This window comes from Suncus etruscus, chromosome X (genome assembly GCF_024139225.1).
Source record: "Suncus etruscus isolate mSunEtr1 chromosome X, mSunEtr1.pri.cur, whole genome shotgun sequence".
NCBI classification, from domain to species: domain Eukaryota; kingdom Metazoa; phylum Chordata; class Mammalia; order Eulipotyphla; family Soricidae; genus Suncus; species Suncus etruscus.
In genome coordinates, this window is record NC_064868.1 from 47,502,166 (window position 1) to 47,525,591 (window position 23,426).

Sequence of the window (23,426 nt, forward strand, 5' to 3'; positions counted from 1 at the left end):
GCCTGAACAAAGACATTTTCATTCATATCTACATTTCCAGGCACATTGGAACCAGCACTTCTTATCTTAGAAAATATACAATCTCAAAACTCAGTTGAGCAAACCAGATAATTAGCTGGCAATATTTTCCTATCACACTTATACAACCTTGCATTATTAGGAAAATGACTTATAGGGAAGAATTTATTTTTTGATGCTGAGTATTCCAGGTAAAAATAAATTTAATCAGGGCTGTTTTCGATAAAATAAAATTAAAAAATACAAGGAGAGAGAAAAGGGAAGAAGAACTAATAGTGGGAGATATAATAGCAGAAAATTTCTCTACTTTCTGAAAAGAGGTCTCTGTAGAAACCTAAGAGGACAAAAGAATACCAAAAAAAGTAGACTCACACAGAACAACACCAAGACATATAGTAATCAAAATGGCAAAAATTCAGAGAGAGATGGACTACATGCACATTAAGGTAGAAGAAAAACATTACATAAAAAGAAACTAACATAAGATTCACACCATATCTCCCATATGAAACAATCCAGACGGGAAGAGAATATAATAACATGTTCAAATTACTGAATGAAAGAAAACTGTCCATCTAGAGTCCACTACACCCAGAAAACCTCTCATTTATATGGGATAAAAGAATAAAAACATTCTCAGACAAAAAGAATATGCACGATTCGTGATAACCAAACAGACTCAAATGCTCTACTAAAAGGCCACTTACATAAAATCAAATAATCAATTGTAACAACAACTACCATATACAATATATTAGTGCATCAGCCCTTTCTGTCAATAGTTTCCTTGAGTGTCAATAGACTAAAATATCTCATCGAAAGGCACAGAGTAGATGGTTGGATCCAGAAACAAAACCAATCCATTTTCTACTTACAGGAAACACATCTAAAATATCAAGATAGACACTGAGTCAGAGTAAAAGGGTGAAGACTAGCCATGAGAAAAAATAGGTGGGGTAGCCAAATTTAGATCCAATTACATCAATTTCAAGAAAACAATTAAAGACAAGGATGGACACTACTCTTTTTATCTGGGCAATGAAAAATCAAGAAGTACTCTCTTTAATAAACATATAAACACCAAATGTGGGACTGCAAAGTAAGAAAAACCTTTTGCCTACAAAGCTAGAGAAGCATATGGATGGAATGTGATAGTACTGGGAGATTTTAAGACACTACTCTACCAATGAAAAGATCACTAGGTAGATCATCAGGAAGGATAAAAGAACCCTAAATGAGAAACTAGAAGAACTAGAATTGATTTATACAGGGATTTCCATCCTCAAAAGCCAAATATACATTCCTCTCAAGTACACGTGGAACATTTTCTAGGATAGATCACACTTTAGGACATAAGTCTAGTTCAGAAAATTCACAAACATAATCATTTCAAGCATACAATCAGACTATAATGCCACAGACATAGAGATCAACAGTAAAAAGAGATGTAGAGAAACTCTAAGACCTGGAGACTGAAGAACATGCTACTTAATTACAGCTGGATGAAAGAGGAAATAGAGGAAGAAATAAATAGATTCCTTGAGACAAATGATAATGAAAAAAAGTTACCAAATTTATGAGACACAGCAAAACAGTAATTAGGGGGAAACTAGTATGATACAGGCCTATGTAAGAAAAGAAGAAAAAGATAAAAGTCAACAGCTTAAAGCCAGATCTTAAATATCTGGAAAACCAACAACAAAGGAATCCAAACACAAGCAGTAGAATAGAAATAATAAAAACCAGAGAAGAGACAGATGATGTACAAACCAAGAAAAACAATACAAAGAATTAATGAAACCAGGAGTGGATTTAAAAAAAAATCAATGAGAAAAGCAAATAACTGGCAAGACTCACAAAGGGAAAATAAGAAAGTGCTCAAATAAATAGGATCAGAAATAAAAGTGGAGAAATTACAACAGAAATTAAAATTTAGGAAATCCAAGACATCATTTATGTTAATATAGAGAATATAGAAGACATGGACAGATTTCTGGAAATATATAATCTCCCCAAATTAATTGAGGAGGAAGTAGATAGCCTAAGCAGTCCATTCACAAGCAAGGAAATTAAAACACTAATCAAGAATCCCCCCAAGAATAAAAATCAAGGACCAGATGGTTTGATGGGTGAGTTTATCAAGTATTCAATGAGTTACTATGATTGAGCCTTAAAGTCTTTCAAAATATTGAAAAGATGGGAAACTTCCCCAATACCTCCAATGAAGATAACATGCTTATTCCCAACATTGACAGAGATACCACCAAGAAAGAAAACGCCAAACCAGTCCCACTAATTAAGACTGTGGTAAATATCCTTAAAAAAATCTTAGCAAACAGAATCCAACTGCACATCAAGCAAAAATAAAAAAAAAACCTTTTATATCATGACCAAGGGACTTTTATCCCTTAGATGCAAGGATGTTTATATATATATATATATGTATATATAAAATCAAAAAATCATACACCAGTTCTGTAAAAGGAAAGATAAAAATCATATGATCATATCAATACCAAAAAAAAAACTTTAAAAATATCCAATACCTATTCATGAATAAAGTCCTCAGCAGGTGTTGAGGAACTTTCTCAACATAATAACTATCTATTAAAAGGCATTGCCAAAATTATTCCTTTTTTGTTTGTTTTTTTGTTTTTATTTTTGTTTTTTGGGCCACACCCATTAACTCTCAGGGGTTACTCCTGGCTATGTGTTCAGAAATCACTTCTGGCTGGGCAGGGGGACCATATGGGATACCAGGGGATAGAACCGCAGTCCATCCTAGGTTAGCACTTGCAAGGCATCTGCCTTACCTCTAGTGCCACCACTCTGCCCCCCTCAAATTATTCTTTTTTTAATAATTTTTATTGTTACCAAAAGTGAATAACAAACCTTCCAAATTAATATTTAAGGTACATAGTGACAATGAATCAGGGCCATTCCCACCACCAGGGTTGTCCTCCCTCCACCCCTTTTCCCAGAATGTGTCCCATATCTCCCTCATTTGCCCCCCGGAGTGCTAGTGTAACTGTTCCCCTTTGTGTATAGCTTGTTGTATATAGAGTATTGATTCTGTTGTTGTTGACTTTGGGTTTGGTATTTAAGTCTGATCATTTTTTATTTCCCTCAATGTTCATATGGCTGTTTGGTTCTGGTACCATTCATTTTTATTTTCCCCCACAATTCATGAGACAGAACAAGATGATTTAAGTTGTGTGGTTCTGCTGGAATAAGACAAAAAAAGAAGAAAAACATAACAAAAAAATTCAACAAACAATAGTTAAAAAAAGAGGCAGTAACTACCAAAAAAGAAAAAGCACCCAGCAACAATAACCAAAAAAATCACCAAATAATAACCACAAGAGTGAAAAAGAAAGAAAAAAAGAAGAAAAAAGAGAAAAGAAAATTAAAGAAAGAAAAAGAAAAAAAAAACAAAGGAAGAGCGCTGGTGTGGCAAAATTGTGTGTGTGTGTGTGTGTGTTTGTGTTTTGGCACAGGCATAGCAGTAAGTTTGGGGAAATAAGAAAGGGAATTCCCTTGGCCTAAGAGATTCAGGGTTTCTCTGCCCTTGAAGCATACTGCCATGGGAACAACTACTGGCTCTGTACATGCTCATTACCACACCCCAAGGTCTTTTTATGGTGCCAGGAAACTTTCTGTTCAGTTGTAGATGATAAAATCAGGCCTCTATAGTTAGAGATCTAGATTCAGACCATTCTTATTTTATGGTAGATAAGAAAATTAAATAAATAAATAAATAACCAAAATTAAACAAAGTTTTAGAGTAGCTGATTACCAAAAGGATAGGGTGATGAGTATATTGATCATAGGAGTTATTTTTATGGTGATGAGTGAAAGATAAATTTAGATAACAAAATATAGCATATTACAAATGTGGACTTATAAGGCTATAAGTATTTATACATTATATAACTATAAAATTATAACTAATGTTACTTCAAAAATGTAAAAATGATAAAAAAAATTTTAAGAAAGTTTTTAATTTTATTGTTGTAACATTGACCGAATCAGCAAATTTTGTGGGCTAGACAATATGTCACTATTCTTCATTTAAATTGCATAACTGCAAAGCATTTATTAATTATATGTAAAGGAATGGGTATGACTATACCACTGAAAGTTTATTTACAACACTGGAATTTCAACTACAAGTTAGATTTTCTTGTTTGTTTTATTTTGTTTTGATATTTGGATCCCATTTGGCTGTGCTCAGGGTTTATTCCTGGGTCTTACACTACCCTCGACATCATTCCTGTTCTGTTTTTTTAAAATGGGACCAACATTATTCTTAATGATGAAATTCTGAAGCATTCCCAGTGAGGTTAGGCACAAGGCCAGAATGTCAATTGTCCCCATTCTTATTCAAAATAGTATTGGTGAAGGTACTATCAACAGCAATGAGGCAAGAAAATGAAACAAAATACATTAAAAAAAGAAAAGAGGAAGTCATGCAGATGGCATGATGATATCTATTGAAGACCCTAAAGAGTCCAAAAAACAGCACAAAGAAACACTTAAACGATAAGGCAAAATGGCTAGCTACAAAGTCAACACAAAAAACTTGACTGTATACATTTCCTTAATACAAATAATGACTCAGAGGAGAAAGAGATCCAACAGTCTAATTAAAATAGTGTCAGAACTATTAAGTACCTAGAATCAACTTAACAAGAGATGAGAGTGAACTGTAACAAAAACTTCAAAATAATTGAGAAAATTAAAAAGATCTAAAGAAATTTAAGAATACTAGGAGGCCACTGAACTTCGCTGGATCTCAGATGCCAGCACCCTTCTGCCTCTCTAATCTGCTGTCCTGCATTTTCGGCCTGATTTCACCCTTGGTGCGGCTCATCAGCCAGCCTGCCTTCCTGTGAACTTTCTGGGGAGTCTGCCTTCCCGTGAGCCTTCCTTGGAGGTGAGCTGACACGCCCAGAAAGGGAGGAGCCACCGAACTCTGCTGGATCTCAGATGCCAGCACCCTTCTGCCTCTCTACTCTGCTGTCCTGCATTTTCGGCCCGATTTCACCCTTGGTGCGGCCCATCAGCCAGCCTGCTTTCCTGTGAGCTTTCCGGGGAGTCTGCCTTCCCATGAGCCTTCCGTGGAGGTGAGTCGACACGCCCAGAAAGGGAGGAGCCACTGAACTTCGCTGGATCTCAGATGCCAGCACCCTTCTGCCTCTCTACTCTGCTGTCCTGCATTTTCGGCCTGATTTCACCCTTGGTGCGGCCCATCAGCCAGCCTGCTTTCCTGTGAGCTTTCCGGGGAGTCTGCCTTCCCATGAGCCTTCCGTGGAGGTGAGTCGACACGCCCAGAAAGGGAGGAGCCACTGAACTTCGCTGGATCTCAGATGCCAGCACCCTTCTGCCTCTCTAATCTGCTGTCCTGCATTTTCGGCCTGATTTCACCCTTGGTGCGGCTCATCAGCCAGCCTGCTTTCCTGTGAGCTCACCGGGGAGTCTGCCTTCCCGTGAGCCTTCCTTGGAGGTGAGCCGACACGCCCAGAAAGGGAGGAACCACTAAACTTCGCTGGATCTCAGATGCCAGCACCCTTCTGCCTCTCTAATCTGCTGTCCTGCATTTTCGGCCTGATTTCACCCTTGGTGCGGCTCATCAGCCAGCCTGCCTTCCTGTGAACTTTCTGGGGAGTCTGCCTTCCCGTGAGCCTTCCGTGGAGGTGAGTCGACACGCCCAGAAAGGGAGGAGCCACCGAACTCTGCTGGATCTCAGATGCCAGCACCCTTCTGCCTCTCTACTCTGCTGTCCTGCATTTTCGGCCTGATTTCACCCTTGGTGCGGCCCATCAGCCAGCCTGCTTTCCTGTGAGCTTTCCGGGGAGTCTGCCTTCCCATGAGCCTTCCGTGGAGGTGAGTCGACACGCCCAGAAAGGGAGGAGCCACTGAACTTCGCTGGATCTCAGATGCCAGCACCCTTCTGCCTCTCTACTCTGCTGTCCTGCATTTTTGGCCTGATTTCATCTTGTGTGCGGCCCATCTGCCAGCCTGCCTTCCTGTGAGCCTTCCGTGGAGGTGAGTCGACACGCCCAGAAAGGGAGAAGCCAGAGGAGCACGGTTGCTCCGCTCCCCTTCGCAACGGTGCACAGCATTTAGCCAATGAATACAATCACAACACGTAGAAAAACACGCAGTACTAGTGTGACAATGGGGAAAGAACATGGGCCAGTGCCAGACATAGAGAATGAAGATGGCAACTCTGATGACTTGAACATGATCAACCACCTAGTCAGTCTCTCAGATAAGGAGTTTAGAGTTGCAATATGGAACATGTTCAAAGAACTCAAACAAAGTATAGAAGAGAAAACTAAAAAGAATCAGGAGAATATGAAGATAGAAATGAGAAAACTCCAAACGGAAATTTCAGATCAAATAACAGGTCTGAGAAACTCAGTAGATGAATTGAAGAAAAACATGTTTGAGATTTCCCACAGGTTAACAGCAGCTGAGGATAGAATCAGTACACTGGAAGATGAGATACATAACAATTACATACAGCAGAAGAAATTGGAAAAAAGCCTCAAAGCAAATGATCAAACAATGGAAAAATTACTCAAAGAATGGGAACAGATGAAAATAGAAGTCTATGATAAGCTCAACAGAAACAACTTAAGAATCATTGGAGTCCCAGAGACTCAGGAAGAAAATCTCTGGGAAGAATCAACAGTCAAGAACATCATTAAAGAGAAACTACCAGAGATAATGAATACATGTGATCAAATTCTGCATGCCCGAAGAGTGCCAACTAAAAGAGACCCCAGAAAAAACACCCCAAGACACATCCTAGTCACAATGACGAATCCCATAGATAGAGACAGAATTCTGAAAGCAGCAAGATCGAAAAGAGAAATTACATTTAAGGGAACATCTTTGAGATTTACTGCAGACCTGTCACCAGAAACACTCAAGGCCAGAAGGCAGTGCTGGGACATAGTGACAAAACTCAATGAAATAAATGCTTCGCCTAGAATACTGCACCCAGCAAAACTCACTTTTAGGTTTGAAGGAACAATACATAGTTTCACAGACAAACAACAGCTCAAAAACTTCACAGACTCAAAACCATTCTTAAAAGAAAAACTGAACGGCATACTTTAAGACAAAGCTTACCAACAGACACACCAAACTTTAATATAAAGATGGCACTAACTCCCAGGACAATTCTTTCTCTCAATGTCAATGGACTAAATGCACCAGTTAAGAGACACAGAGTGGCTAAATGGATCAAAAAACTCAATCCAACCTTCTGCTGCCTACAAGAAACGCACCTGAATAGTCAGAACAAACATAGACTCAAAATAAAAGTCTGGAGGAAAATCATCCAAGCAAACAACACCCAAAAAAAAGCAGGAGTGGCCATATTAATATCAGATGATGCAAACTTTATACTTAGGAAAGTAGTAAGGGACAAAGATGGACATTTTGTATTAATCAAGGGATATGTACAGCAGGAAGAAATCACCCTCCTAAACATATATGCACCGAATGAGGGGCCAGCAAAATATTTAATACAACTGTTGACAAATCTGAAAAATAATATCAATAACAACACAATAATTGTGGGAGACCTCAACACGGCATTGTCAACACTAGACAGGTCAACCAGACTGAAACCCAACAAGAATATACTAGACCTGAGGAGAGAAATGGAAGTAAGAGGCCTAGTAGATATATACAGGACTCTCCACCCCCAGAGGCCTGGATACACATTTTTCTCTAATGTACATGGGACATTCTCTAGGATAGACTACATGTTAGCACACAAAACATATCTCCATAATATCAAGAGGATAGAAATTTTGCAGGCTGCCTTTGCTGACCACAAAGCCCTGAAATTATATATAAACTACAAAGGGACACAGAAGAAAAATTTTAACACCTGGAAGTTAAATAGCCTCATACTGAATAATCAGTGGGTCCGAGATGAAATCAAAGAGGAAATCAAAACCTTCCTGAAAACAAATGACAATGGAGAAACAATTTATCAGAACCTATGGGACACAGCAAAAGCAGTACTGAGAGGAAAATTTATAGCTTTGCAAGCACACATCAGGAAAGAAGAAGGGGCATACCTGAATAGCTTAATGACGCAGCTCATAGAATTAGAAAGTGCTCAACAAAAGGATCCAAAAATAGGGAGGCAGAAGGAAATAACAAAGCTGAGAGCAGAAATCAATGAAGTGGAAACCAGAAAAACCATCCAAAAGATCAACGAAAGCAGAAGTTGGTTCTTTGAAAAAATAAACAAGATTGATAGACCACTGGCAAAACTAACAAAGAAAGAAAGAGAGAGAAACTTGATAACTCGTATTAGGAATGAAAAAGGAGAGATCACTACTGATATGGTAGAGATTCAAAGGGTAATCAGAAACTACTTTGAGAAACTCTATGCCACTAAAAATGAAAACCTGGAAGAAATGGATAAATTTTTGGAATCTTATAATCTTCCACGATTGAATGAAGAGGATGTAGCATATCTAAACACACCCATTACTATTGAGGAAATTAAGAAAGTAATCAAATGTCTGCCCAAAAACAAAAGCCCAGGCCCAGATGGATTTACTAATGAATTCTTTCAAACCTTTCAAGAGGAACTACTACCAATCCTGGCAAGACTCTTTCATGAAATTGAAAAAACAGGAAAACTTCCAAATAGCTTTTATGAAGCCAACATTACCTTGATACCTAAACCAGACAGAGATGCTACGAAAAAAGAAAATTACAGACCAATATCGCTGATGAATGCAGATGCAAAGATCTTCAACAAAATCCTGGCAAATAGGATTCAATGCCTCATTAAGAAGATCATCCACTACGATCAAGTAGGTTTCATTCCAGGAATGCAAGGCTGGTTTAACATGCGTAAATCTATCAACATAATACATAACATCAACAACAAGAAAAATAAAAATCACATGATCATATCAATCGACGCAGAGAAAGCATTTGACAAGGTCCAACACCCATTCTTGATCAAAACTCTCAGCAAGATGGGAATGGAGGGAACCTTTCTCAATATAGTTAAGGCCATCTACCACAAGCCAGAGGCAAATATTGTCCTCAATGGAGAAAAACTGAAAGCCTTTCCTCTAAATTCTGGCACAAGACAAGGCTGTCCTCTCTCACCACTCCTATTCAACATAGCACTGGAAGTACTCGCTATAGCGATTAGGCAAGAAAAGGATATCAAGGGAATCCAGATAGGAAAGGAAGAAGTCAAGCTCTCACTGTTTGCAGATGACATGATACTCTACTTAGAAAACCCCAAAGACTCTATCAAAAAGCTTCTAGAAACAATAGACTCATATAGCAAGGTGGCAGGCTACAAAATTAACACACAAAAATCAATGGCCTTCCTATACACCAATACTAATAAGGAAGAAATGGACATTAAGAAAACAACTCCATTCACTATAGTGTCACACAAACTCAAATATCTTGGAATCAACTTGACTAAAAATGTGAAGGACCTATACAAGGAAAACTATAAAACTCTGCTCCAAGAAATAAGAGAGGACACGCGGAAATGGAAGCATATACCCTGCTCATGGATTGGCAGGATTAACATCATTAAAATGGCAATACTCCCCAAAGCACTGTACAGATTTAATGCGATCCCCCTAAAGATACCCATGACATTCTTCAAAGAAGTGGACCAGGCACTTTTGAAATTTATTTGGAACAATAAACACCCTCGAATAGCTAAAGCAATCATTGGGAAAAAGAATATGGGAGGAATTACTTTCCCCAACTTTAAACTTTACTACAAAGCAATAGTTATCAAAACAGCATGGTATTGGAATAAAGACAGGCCCTCAGATCAGTGGAATAAGCTTGAATACTCAGAGAATATTCCCCAGACATACAATCATCTAATTTTTGATAAAGGAGCAAAAAATCCTAAATGGAACAAAGAAAGCCTCTTCAACAAGTGGTGTTGGCAAAACTGGGTAGCCACTTGCAAAAAATTAAACTTAGACCCCCAGCTAACATCATGTACGAAGGTAAAATCCAAATGGATTAAAGACCTCGATATCAGCCCCAAAACCATAAGATATATAGAACAATACGTAGGTAAAACACTCCAGGACATTGAGGCTAAAGGCATCTTCAAGGAAGAAACTGCACTCTCCAAGCAAGTGAAAGCAGAAATTAACAGATGGGAATATATTAAGCTGAGAAGCTTCTGCACCTCAAAGGAAATAGTGCCCAAGATACAAGAGCCACCCACTGAGTGGGAGAAACTATTCACCCAATACCCATCAGATAAGGGGCTAATCTCCAAAATATATAAGGCACTGACAGAACTTTACAAGAAAAAAACATCTAATCCCATCAAAAAATGGGGAGAAGAAATGAACAGACACTTTGACAAAGAAGAAATACAGATGGCCAAAAGACACATGAAAAAGTGCTCCACATCACTAATCATCAGGGAGATGCAAATCAAAACAATGATGAGATACCACCTCACACCCCAGAGAATGGCACACATCACAAAGAATGAGAATAAACAGTGTTGGCGGGGATGTGGGGAGAAAGGAACTCTTATCCACTGCTGGTGGGAATGCCGTCTAGTTCAACCTTTATGGAAAGCGATATGGAGATTCCTCCAAAAACTGGAAATCGGGCTCCCATACGATCCAGCTATACCACTCCTAGGAATATACTCTAGGAACACAAAAATACAATACAAAAACCCCTTCATTACACCTATATTCATTGCAGCTCTATTTACCATAGCAAGACTCTGGAAACAACCAAGATGCCCTTCAACAGACGAATGGCTAAAGAAACTGTGGTACATATACACAATGGAATATTATGCAGCTGTCAGGAGAGATGAAGTCATGAAATTTTCCTATACATGGATGTACACGGAATCTATTATGCTGAGTGAAATAAGTCAGAGAGAGAGAGAAAAACGCAGAATGGTCTCACACATTTATGGGTTTTAAGAAAAATGAAAGACATTCTTGCAATAATAACTTTCAGACACAAAAGAGAAAAGAGCTGGAAGTTCCAGCTCACCTCAGGAAGCTCATCACAAAGAGTGATGAGTTTAGTTGGATAAATAACTACATTTTGAACTGTCCTAATAATGAGAATGTATGAGGGAAATTGAGAACCTGTTTAGAGTACAGGTGGGGGTCGGGTGGGGAGGAGGGAGACTTGGGACATTGGTGATGGGAATATTGCACTGGTGATGGGTGGTGTTGAAAAAAATTTGTCATATTACTTATAAATTACCATAGATATGCCATTATTTTGTATTATATATACTAATACTCTATAATAGATATATCATTCTTTACATACATATAAAATATATGCTAAGAGTTAGAGTCTTACTGCTTACTATATGAATGTACTGTAATATCTCCTCTGATAAAAAAAAAAGAACTTAAATTGAGAGAATAGTGGTAAAGTTTACGAATGGTAGATGGGCTAAAATGCAGTCAATTTAACAATACTATGAGGCCATAAAAAAAAAAAAAGAATACTAGGAATTGGAAGTATCAAACAAGTATAAAGACACTTACTCTTTGAAAAAGGAACCAAGAACATGAAATATAGTAAAGACAGCCTCTTCAACAAATGATGTCTGGACAATTGGACAATCGTATGTAAGAAATTAAAACTGGATCTATAAAAGTTAAATCCTTGTATAAAAGTCAATTCAAGAATAAATGGATAAATTCTTGGACTCTTATAATCTTCTACAGTTGAACTAAGATGATCTAGCATATCTAAACAGACCCATAACTAATGAGGAATTTAAAAAGGGAATCAAAAGTCTTCTCAGAAACAAAAGCGTAGGCCCAAATGGATTCACTAATAAGTTCTTTCATACCTTTCAAGTGGACTAACTACTAATCCTTTTCAGGCTCTTCCAGGAAATTGAAGAAACAGAAACACTCTCAAATAGTTATTACAAAACTAACACCTCCCTGATATCAAAAGCAGACAAAAATGCTACAAAAAGGAAACTACAAACCAATATCCCTGATGTACACAGATACAAAGATCCTCAACAAAATCCTGGCAAATAGGATCCTATACCTCATCAAGAAAGTCATATAATATAACCGAGCAGGAATCATTCCAAAGATGCAAGGATGGTTTGACATATGCAAATCAATCAATGCAATATACTATATCAACAAAATAGAATATATGATCATATTAATAGATATAGAGAAAGAATTCGATATGGTCCAACACTCATTCTGATAAAACTCATAATAAAACATGGAAGAAACTTTTTTCAGTATAGTCAAGACCACTTACCAGAGGGCATAGCAAATATTATACTCAATGGAGACAAACTTATTAATAAAAGCCTTTCCTCTAAACTTTGGTAAAGACAAGCCTGGCCCCTAACTCTACTCCTACTCAACATAATACTGGAAGTACATGCCATAGAAATTAGGGAAGAAAAATGTATCAAGGGTATTCAGATAGGAAAGGAAGAAGTCAACCTCTGTGTTTGCAGATGACATGATACTATATCTAGAAAACCCTAAAGACTCTACAAAATCTTCTAGAAACAATAGATTCATATAGCAACGTGGCAGGCTACAAAATTAATGTGGAAAAATTAATTGATTTATTATACACAAATAATGGAAGAAGTAGACATTAAAAAATTCCATTCACAGTAAGAGGTGGAGGCCTTAAACATAAGATACATCAAAGCACTGCTTCAAAAAAATAAGAGGACACATGGAAATGGAGACACATACCTGTTTATGAACTGGGGGGATAAAGATTATTAAAATGTCAATAATATGGGGCTGGAGAGATGGTGCAGCAGTAAGGCATTTGTCTTGCATGCAGCTGACTCAGGACGGACTACAGTTCAATGCCCTGTTGTCCCATATGGTCCTCCAAGCCAAGAGCGATTTCTGAGCACATAGCCAGGAGTAACCCCTGAGCGTCACTGGGTTGTGGTCCAAAAACCAAAAAATAAAAAAGGTCAATACTCCCCAAAGCACTGTACAGATTTAATGCAATTTCTCTAAGGATATCCATTAAATTTTTCAAAGAAGTGGATCAAACATGCCTCAAATTCATTTGGAACAATAAACAACCAGGAATAGATAAAGCATCTCTTAGCAAAAAGATGGGAGGCATCACTTTCCTTCACTAAATTCTACTACAAAGCAATACTCTTTAAGACAGCATGGTAATGGAATTAATCTTTAATAAAGGGGCAAGAAATGCAAAATGGAGCAAAGAAAGCCTCTTCGACAAATGAGACAAATGGTTAGTCACATGGAAATATACTCAGACCTCCACCTAACACCATAAAAAAGGTCAAATAAAAATGAATTAATATTTTGATATCAGACCCAGAACCATAAGCTATCTAGAAGAACATGTAGGTTAAACACTCCATGACATTGAAACTAAAGGCATCTTCAAGGAGGAAACACCATTCTCCAAACAGGTGGAAGCAAAGATTAAACAAATGGGACTACATTAAACTGAGAAGTTTCTGCATCTCAACGGAAATAGTGACTAGGACACAAAGGCCATCCACAAAATAGGAGAAACTCTGACGTTCCTTATGGTCCCCAGAGTCTCTCAAGAGTAATTTCTGAGCATAGAGCCAGAAGTAGCCCCTAAGCACCACTAGGTTTGGCCAAAAACAATTTAGTTTTATATTATTCAAAGTGTAGAAGTTAACAGAATACTACAAAATAATCAGCTCACTACAAATCCAATGTCAAAGAATATAAATGCATTAAAACTCTAATTCTGTGGTCATTAGTCTTGATTATAACTTTTATACTTATAATAGATAATAAAACATTTAAATGCATACATACCCCTTAATATCAACCTCTATGCTGCCACTTAATGGTATCATAAGGAAAATTGCAAACAAATTAAGCTAACAAGAAGCCATTCAAAAACGAAATGAGCACATAATTGTAGTCTTAACATCCACATGAAACTCAAATAAAAAATCATTCTATTGACTTTATATAAAGGCAGCTAATGACAAAGCATATTCAGCATATTAAAATTACTAAGTACCACATAACAATTAATACTGAAGCAGCAAGTGCCTAGAGTAACTAGACTTACAGGTCAGGAAATCTGGGATCTGGGCTCAGGTTCAGGATGAACAAGCTGAATCTGTTCATAGCATACATGAATTTGTCCTTAGATTATGCTGTTTATACATCAAAGAATATTAGAGATCAAATAGTCAATAACTGAAAACTGAGACACACAGACAATGTGATTAATAGTTAGTGGAAAAACTGTGACCAGAACCAGTCCTTCCAGCATTCAGATTCAGAAACCTACTCTGTGCCACGTCCTACCAATGATTTCTCCTTTTTTTTTTTTGTGGTTTTTGGGTCACACCCGGCAGTGCTCAGGGGTTATTCCTGGCTCCAGGCTCAGAAATTGCTCCTGGCAGGCACGGGGGACCATATGGGACGCTGGGATTTGAACCGATGACCTCCTGCATGAAAGGCAAACGTCTTACCTCCATGCTATCTCTCCAGCCCCTGATTTCTCCTTTTAAAACTGAGAATAATCCCCCAGGTTCAGCTCTTGTAGAGATTCTGAGTGATGACTGGAACCAACTGGTAAAGTGAAGTATTTAAATATATATAACGAAAAAAACTTTTGAGGAATGAATAAACCAGGCCTAATGCAAAAAGTCTGTGATGAATAAAATACCAAAATGAAAATAAAATATAACACAAAGATGGGACAGTGTTACTGCCTTTTCCTGTTACCTTAAACTCCAATGTGGCTCAGCATGACATAGTAACTGATCTTGTTTGTATTTAAACTGGATTTTTTTGGGGGGGAAACATATTGTGAATTTTTGTATTAATTTGTATCTTTAAGATTGTTTACTCAAAATATTATTTTTTATTTTATTTTTCTTTATTTAAACATCTTGACTACATATATGATTGTGATTAGGTTTCGGTCATGAAAAGAACACCCCCATCACCAGTGCAACATTTCCACGACCAATGTCCCAAATCTCCCTCCACCCTCACCCACACCCACCTGTACTCCAGACTTTCCAGCTCCCTCATTCACTCATATGATTATGGTAGTTCTCTGTGTAGTTATTTCTATAACTGCACTCACCAATCTTTGTGGTGAGCTTCATGAAGTGAGCTGGAAGTTCCAGCCCTCCTCTCATTGTCTCAAGATTGTTGCAAAAATGGCTTTTATTTTTCTTAAAACCCATAGATGAGTGAGACTATTCTGTGTCTATCTCTCTCCCTCTGACTTATTTCACTCAGCACAATAGATTCTATGTACATCCATGTATAGGAAAATTTCATGACTTCATCTCTCCTGGCGGCTGCATAATATTCCATTGTGTATATCTACCACAGTCTCTTTAGCCATTCATCTGTTAAAGGGCATCTTGGTTGTTTCCAGAGCCTGGCTATTATGAATAGTGCTGCAATAAATATAGGCGTGAGGAAGGGGTTTTTGTATTGTATTCTTGTGTTCTTAGGGTATATTGCTAGGAGTGGAATAGCTGGATCGAATGGGAGCTCAATTTCCAGATTTTGGAGGAATCTCCATATTGCTTTCCATTGAGGTTGGACTAGACAGCATTCCCACCAGCAGTGGATGAGTTCCTTTCCCTCCACATCCCCACCAGCACTGATTGTTCTCATTCTTTGTGATGTGCGCCAATATCTGTGGTGTGAGGTGGTAGCTCATTGTTGTTTTGATTTCATCTCCCTGATGATTAGTGATGAGGAGCAATTTTTCATGTGCATTTTGGCCATTTGTATATCTTTTTTATCAAAGTGTCTGTTCATTTCTTCTCCCCATTTTTTGATGGGATTACATGTTTTCCTCTTGTAAAGTTCTGTCAGTACCCTGTATATTTTGGATTTTAGCCCCTTATCTGATAGGTGTTGGGTGAATAGTTTCTCCCACTTGGTGGGTGACTCTTGTATCCTGGGCACTATTTCTTTTCAGGTGCAGAAGCTTCTCAGTTGAATGTATTCCCATCTGTTGATATCTTCTTTCATGTCTTTGGAAAGTGCAGTTTCCTCCTTGAAGATGCCTTTAGTCTCAATGTCGTGGAGTGTTTTACCGATGTGGTGTTCTATATACCTTATGGTATCAGGTCTGATATCAAGGTCTTTAATCTATTTGGATTTGACTTTTGTACTTGATGTTAACTTGGGGGTCCATGTTTGCTTTTTTACAAGTGGCTAACCAGTTCTGCCAGCACCATTTGTTGAAGAGGCTTTCTTTGCTCCATTTAGGATTTCTTGCTCCTTTGTCAAAAATTAGGTAATTGTATGTCTGGGGAACATGTCTGAGAACTCAAGCCTATTCCACTGATCTGAGTGTCTGTCATTATTCCAATATCATGCTGTTTTGATAACTATTGCTTTGTAGTACAGTTTAAAGTTGGGGAAAGTAATGCCTCCCATTTTCCTTTTCCGTAGGAGTGCTTTAGCTAGTCGAGGGTGTTTATTGTTCCAGATGAACTTCATAAGTGTTTGATCCACTTCTTTGAAGAATGTCATGGGTATTAGTAAGGGGATCGCATTAAATCTGTATAATGCTTTGGGGACTATTGCATGTTAATGATGTTAATCCTGCCAATCCATGAGCAGGGTATGTATTTCCATTTCCGTGTGTCCTCTCTTATTTCTTGGAGCAGGGCTTTATAGTTTTCTTAGTATAGGTCCTTCACATCTTTGGTCAAGTTGACTCGAAGATATATGAGTTTGTGTGGCACTATTGTGAATGGGATTGCCTTTTTGACTTACTTCTCTTCCTTATCATTATTGGTGTATAAAAAGGCCATTGATTTCTGTGTGTTAGTTTTGTAGCATGCCACCTTGCTATGTGAGTCTATTGTTTCTAGAAGCTTTTTGGTAGAGTCTTTGGGGTTTTCTAAGTAGAGTCTCATGTTGTCTGCAAACAATGAGAGCTTGACTTCTTCCTTTCCTATCTGGATTCAGGTGGTTGGAATTTATTAGGTCATCCGAGCTTTCGTCTTCATTTTCTATGTATGGTCTTTGCCTGCGAGGTTTCCTCATTGTCACACTTGTGGTGTAGTTTTTCCTGTGTGTTGTGGTGGGGTTCATTGGTTAGAAAGAGTGCTGCCTCTAGTTGACAGTTTTTTGGGGGTATGCTCCCTAGGCCTCTGAGGAGACCTTCAGGGATTCAGAAACACAGGCAGACAGGCACAGGCAGGAGAAGTTTCCCTTGAAGTCCTCAGAGTGAGCAAAGGCACAGCAGGGTGGAGCCTCCACAGGCCAGAGAATTCAGCTTGTTGGACAGCGACCCCCACAGCTAGAATGTACTTACTGGGGAGCTTCAAAATGCAGTTTTTTGGGGGTGCGCTCCCTAGGCCTCTGAGGAGACCTTCAGGGATTCAGAAACACAGGCAGACAGGCACAGGCAGGAGAAGAAGTTTCACTTGAAGTCCTCAGAGTCACAAAATATTATTTAACTTGATTTTACCCCCTTACATTTTATAGTAACAGTCAATATCTCACTTGCCTCACCCTGTTCCAGCCCTGTTTGTTCTCAGCCTAGTAACCCCAAACATCTCCACTTATATCCTAAATCTTCCCTGGATTGAGAACTTCTGAAATACGGGTTGATGTTTCTTCATGAATCTCCATATCCAGAGAGATATAGATTGAGCCTGAAATGGTGGTTATATTACATTAGTCTGGCCCTAGGTCTCCTTTGGTACTACAGTGTTCACAAAATGGCTGCTACACATCCTGAAAATACATTCTAATTTAAAATGAGAAGGAAAAGGAATTCCATTAATCTATCTTATCAGTTGCCAAATTTGAGCCTGTGAGGTAAGTATCTTTAAGTGGGCACATATCCAGACTGTATAAAACTAGAGTCCAGTCCTTAAAAATCAAGGATAGTGAATAAAAAGAAAAGTAACAGATGGAAATATCTGTAATAAGGCTATGCAGCATAAGTAAATGATTAATCTTTTCAGAGACTGCAAATAACCTCTTTGTTACTAGTTTGCCTGAGCAAAGCATGTTGATGGTTCCTTTTAGGATTTATGAATAAATGGATTCCATAGAAACAGAGTCTGAAAAGGGATTTAGGGACAAATGAATTATTAAGGGCACAGTCTGAGCAGAAACCTGTTACGATCAGAAGGGGAATAGTAAAGGGAAGGGGAAGAGTCAAGGAAGTATTATCTCATAAAGTTCTACTTTGGCCTAATATACCACACATAATGAACCTAAATCATAGCACAGAATTATCTAGCCTTGAAGACAAACAGATTTTTACACTTGACAAATCAATCAGCCAACAGCTTCCCCCTCTTGAGGGGGAAGTGGCCAGTGTAAACTCCCATATTTTTCTATGTGGCATAACTCTCATAAACCAAAAGCATAGCCCCATAGGTTATGAAGTGAGCTGTTTGCCAAAACAATTATCATGGCTGAGTGCTGGGAGTTCCACTCCTACTGTAAATTTTAGCAGGCACCAAGAGTACCTAAAACACTAAAAGATAAAAAGTAAGATAATAGAGACACACAAAGAGAGGGAGGGAGGGAGGGCGGGAAGGAGGGAGGGAGAAGGAGAGAGAGAAATAAAAATTTCTATAAAAGTAGACAAGGGACACACCCCAGAGAATGGCACACATCACAAAGAATGAGAATAAACAGTGTTGGCGGGGATGTGGAGAGAAAGGAACTCTTATCCACTGCTGGTGGGAATGCCGTCTAGTTCAACCTTTATGGAAAGCGATATGGAGATTCCTCCAAAAACTGGAAATTGAGCTCCCATACGATCCAGCTATACCACTCCTAGGAATATACCCTAGGAACACAAAAATACAATACAAAAACCCCTTCCTTACACCTATATTCATTGCAGCACTATTTACCATAGCAAGACTCTGGAAACAACCAAGATGCCCTTCAACAGACGACTGGCTAAAGAAACTGTGGTACATATACACAATGGAATATTATGCAGCGGTCAGGAGAGATGAAGTCATGAAATTTTCCTATACATGGATGTACACGGAATCTATTATGCTGAGTGAAATAAGTCAGAGAGAGAGAGAAAAACGCAGAATGGTCTCACTCATCTATGGGTTTTAAGAAAAATGAAAGACACCCTTGTAATAATAATTTTCAGACACAAAAGAGAAAAGAGCTGGAAGTTCCAGCTCACCTCAGGAAGCTCACCACAAAGAGTGATGAGTTTAGTTAGGGAAATAACTACATTTTGAACTGTCCTAATAATGAGAATGTATGAGGAAAATGGAGAGCCTGTCTAGAGTACAGGCGGGGGTCGGGTGGGGCGAAGGGAGACTTGGGACATTGGTGATGGGAATGTTGCACTGGTGATGGGTGGTGTTCTTTACATGACTGAAACCCAAACACAATCATGTATGTAATTAAGGTGTTTAAATAAATTTAAAAAAAAAAGTAGACAAGGGAAAAGAATTTTAAAAAGTAGACAAGGGAAGGAGAGGGACTAGAAGAAAATGGGAAATTGGTGGCAGGAAATAAACACTGAAGAAAGGGTAGATATTAAAATATGATATGAGTGAAACTCAACTATCAACAACTTTAACTCTATCTCAGTTATTAATTTTAAAAAATCTTTTCAAAAAGTACGAACTACAAACATTAATGTGTATATACTTTCTAAATAACAATCTTTATTTCAACCCTAAATGTGTTAAGATTAAAATCTATTGGAAAACCAGCAATGAGATAAAAATGTGTCATTTTTCAAAAATATGATTAGTAGGCATTGACTTGTTTAGCTGAATCACAAATGTGGAAAGTGTTTTATAATTTTGGGTATTAACTGGGATCCAGTATGCAGTTCACAATCTCATCACAGCATATAAATATTTCATAGTTTAGTGTCTCACTTAAGCTCAATGAATATTTAATTTAAAGTTGACCAATAAAATAAATAAAAGAACTATGATGCATTTAGTCAGTCCTGAACTGCGCAAGCCCTTCATTTAATCAAGTAGTTTGAAGCTAACATTGTACCAATTTCATGAAATAGTCTACATAATTTTATAAGTAATTAAATGCTATAAAATAGGCTTGAAATTCACAAATTAAATACTGAAAAAGATAAAATAAATATTCAGCTTTAAATGCAAGTGAAGAGTTTAATGTATTGTGGCCTACAACATTATTTATTGAATAGTAAATTTCTTAAAATTTTGCCAATACGATCAAAAGAAGTCTTCCTTGAAAGGAGAATTTTTTTTGTTTTTTGGTTTGGTTTGGTTTGGTTTGAGAGCCATACCCACTTTTCTAGCTTTGTGCTCAGAAATTGCTCCTCACAGGCTCAGAGAACTATATAAAATTCCAGGGATAGAACCTGGTTTGGCTGTATGCAAGGCAAATGCCCTACCACTGTGCTATAGCACCAGCCCCTTTACACAAAAATTTTCAAGAGCACCTTTTATTTCAGAATAAAGATGTGCAAAAAAACTTATAATTTTGATATAAACAGGAAAACATCTTGATCCACACAAGTAAGTAAACCAACCCAAATTTTTTTTTTCTGAACTCTGGATCCAGCACTCAGTCTGCTACTGAAAATAATCAAAAAAAGAAATACTGGCCCATGTTCAGACTTCCCTTGGGAAAAAAGCTTCCCTGCAGTCTGTTAGATCTTCATAAGTGTCAGAACTGGGTTTAAAAAAATTGGTGCTCTAATTGATGTGTCGCTTCTGCACATTTTGAAAACAATTTCTTGGAATCAAAGTATTACTAGACAACTCATGTTAAGGATGCTACAAACCACCTTGAAGAATGAGCACACTGTGATTTGAATTCTTTTCGTATACCTGGTCCCAGATTATGTCTTAATTATACAACATAAAGCAAGGGTCTCAAACTCAATTTACCTGGGGGCCACAGGAGGCAAAGTCGGAGTGATCCTTGAGTGCAAAGTCAGTAGTAAGCCTTGAACATTGGGGGGTGTGACCCAAACAACTAAAACAAAACAAAACAAAAGAGATTCCTCTAGGGAGGGCCACAAAATGTTGTACGGAGGGCCTCGGGTTTGAGACCCCTGACCTAAATAATCTAATAACATTCTGTTTGGAGAACAGAGTATGAGGTTGTCTGATAAACACAGCATAGGCATATTACTGATGCCTGGGAAATAACTGTCAATCTTTGGTACTTTTCCTTTAATCTTACTTCCTTTTGAAAATATTCAAATGTGTTGTTAACTTTTTAATACTCCGGAACATGAATGTTATTTATACACACATATAACATTCAGAGGCCTGTCCATTAATAGCACCTCTTCCTTCATTCTACTATTCTTGCTCTATCACCCTTTTAGTCCTCAAAGAAAAGAATAAAAGGAGCCCAATACCACATTCAAAATCAAACAAACTTAGTCAATGCCAACTGACTAAGCAAAACTGGGGGTCTACCACACTAGGCCAAAGTATCCTATACAGGGGCGATGAGTGAAAGGTTGAAAACATTTAAATAAATGATTAATATCAGGGGCTGGAGAGAGAGTACAAAGGGTAGGGCACTTGTATTGAACACTGCAAACCCAAGTTCATTCTCTGGCAACAAATATGGTGTCTTGAGTCTACTAGGAATGATCCCCAACCACAGAGCCAGAAGTCCAGAGCATAGTCATGTGTGACCCCAAAACAGAATAAAAAAGAAACATATGCCTCCTGCAACTAATGTATTTAGTCAAAAACAGATGCAAATAATAACTCTTGAATTAAGGTACTTTTGTTCTTGAGTGCGCCTTCTCCAAAGAAATGGACTTAAAATTTACATGGATGACTCTATTTAATCTACTTAACCTAGAACATGCAATATTTTAAGATTACATTTCTCCAAATATCATGTGACTTACCTGTTTATCAAAAGCTACCCAGGATGGTGCATAATATCCTGTTCCTCTAGGAAATGCACTGTATTTAGGCTTCCCTTTTTGTCCAGGAAGCAACTCTCCACCTATTCCAGGTTTATCTTCATCCACCAACATCCTAACATTGTTGCAAAAGCCCCAATGTTGAGATTTGTGAAATTTATTCTTTGTAGGCTCCTGTGAACACAATACAAAATAAAATGGTCAAATTACTATTTAGGATTTTTCCTGTCTGTTATAAAGGTAAGCCCATGTCTTGTTTGTTTTTCACATTTCAAAATGAGTATTTGAGCAGCAAATAATTATACTTAATCTTTATCTATAAAGTGTGGTCTCATGTTTACTAAACAAATTTTTTTGGTTTTGGGGCCACACCCAGTGACACTCAAGGGTTACTCCTGGCTATTCTCTCAGAAATCGCTCCTGGCTTGGGGGGTTCATATGAGATGCCAGGGGATCGAATGGCAGTCATCCTAGGTTAGTAAGTGCAAGGCAAGTGCCTTACTGCTTGAGCCACTGCTCCAGCCCCATTACTAAACAAATATTAACAGACTCAAAACTTTAAAAAGCAATTAAGGAGGGCCGGAGAGACTGCATGGAGGTAAGGCATTTGCCTTTCATGCAGAAGGACGGTGGTTAGAATCCCAGCATCCATATGGTCCCCTGTGCCTGCCAGGGGCGATTTCTGAGCATAGAGCCAGGAGTACCCCTGAGCACTGCTCGGTGTGAGCCAAAGACCAAAAAAAAAAAAAAGCACTTAAGGAGAAAATATAATAGCCCAATGTTCTGTGCTACTTCAGATATTTAAAAATAACTATCACTTTAAGTGAGCATTTAGAACATTAGCTTGCTAATTGGGCTATTCTATTTGCCAAGAATGCAAACAGAAAAAAACCCTCTTCTAATTTAAGTAAAAATATAGCAGTTTCCTGCATAAAACTAAATATTTTCACCAAAACAACTAGAATAAACATTTTTCCATTAAAATTAATCTAATAAAATTTTCCCCAGAACTGGCATTCTCCTGTACTTGCATAACCTTCCCCACCCTCTTCCTTATTCCTCTCCTTTAAATATTTTCTGAAATTCTTGGCAGAGAGAGAAAATCATAGATGTTACCTCAGGTTGGCAAAAATGCAGGCCAATATAGACTGACATACACTGCTGGTAAGAATGTAAAGCAGAAAGAGCTTCCTATGGACCCAAATAGTAATATAACAGGGGCATGTCTTGAACTTGGCCAACCAGGATTAAATTCCTGGTATCCCGTAGAGTTCCCAGGCCTTCCAGGAGTGACCTCTGAGCACAAAGCCAAGAGTGAGTCCTGGGGCTGGAGAGATAGCATGGAGGTAAGGTGTTTGCCTTTCATGCAGGAGATTATCGGTTCGAATCCCAGTGTCCCATATGGTCCCCCGTGCCTGCCAGGAGCAATTTCTGAGCATGGAGCCAGGAGTAACCCCTGAGCACTGCCG

The 23,426-nt window shown here is 38.1% G+C and overlaps 1 protein-coding gene across 1 annotated transcript in view; it reads right to left on the reverse strand.

The window, feature by feature from the left end:
• EFHC2 (EF-hand domain containing 2) overlaps positions 1-22,990 on the reverse strand; it is a 208,358-nt gene extending 185,368 nt beyond the window's left edge. Inside the window, exons 1-2 of the mRNA XM_049766899.1 lie at positions 22,985-22,990; positions 21,940-22,131 (exon numbers count right to left, since the gene is read on the reverse strand). Of these exons, the coding sequence (XP_049622856.1) occupies positions 21,940-22,131; positions 22,985-22,990 (198 nt within the window). The remainder of the gene's footprint in view (positions 1-21,939; positions 22,132-22,984) is intronic.
• Positions 22,991-23,426: the final 436 nt, after the last annotated feature.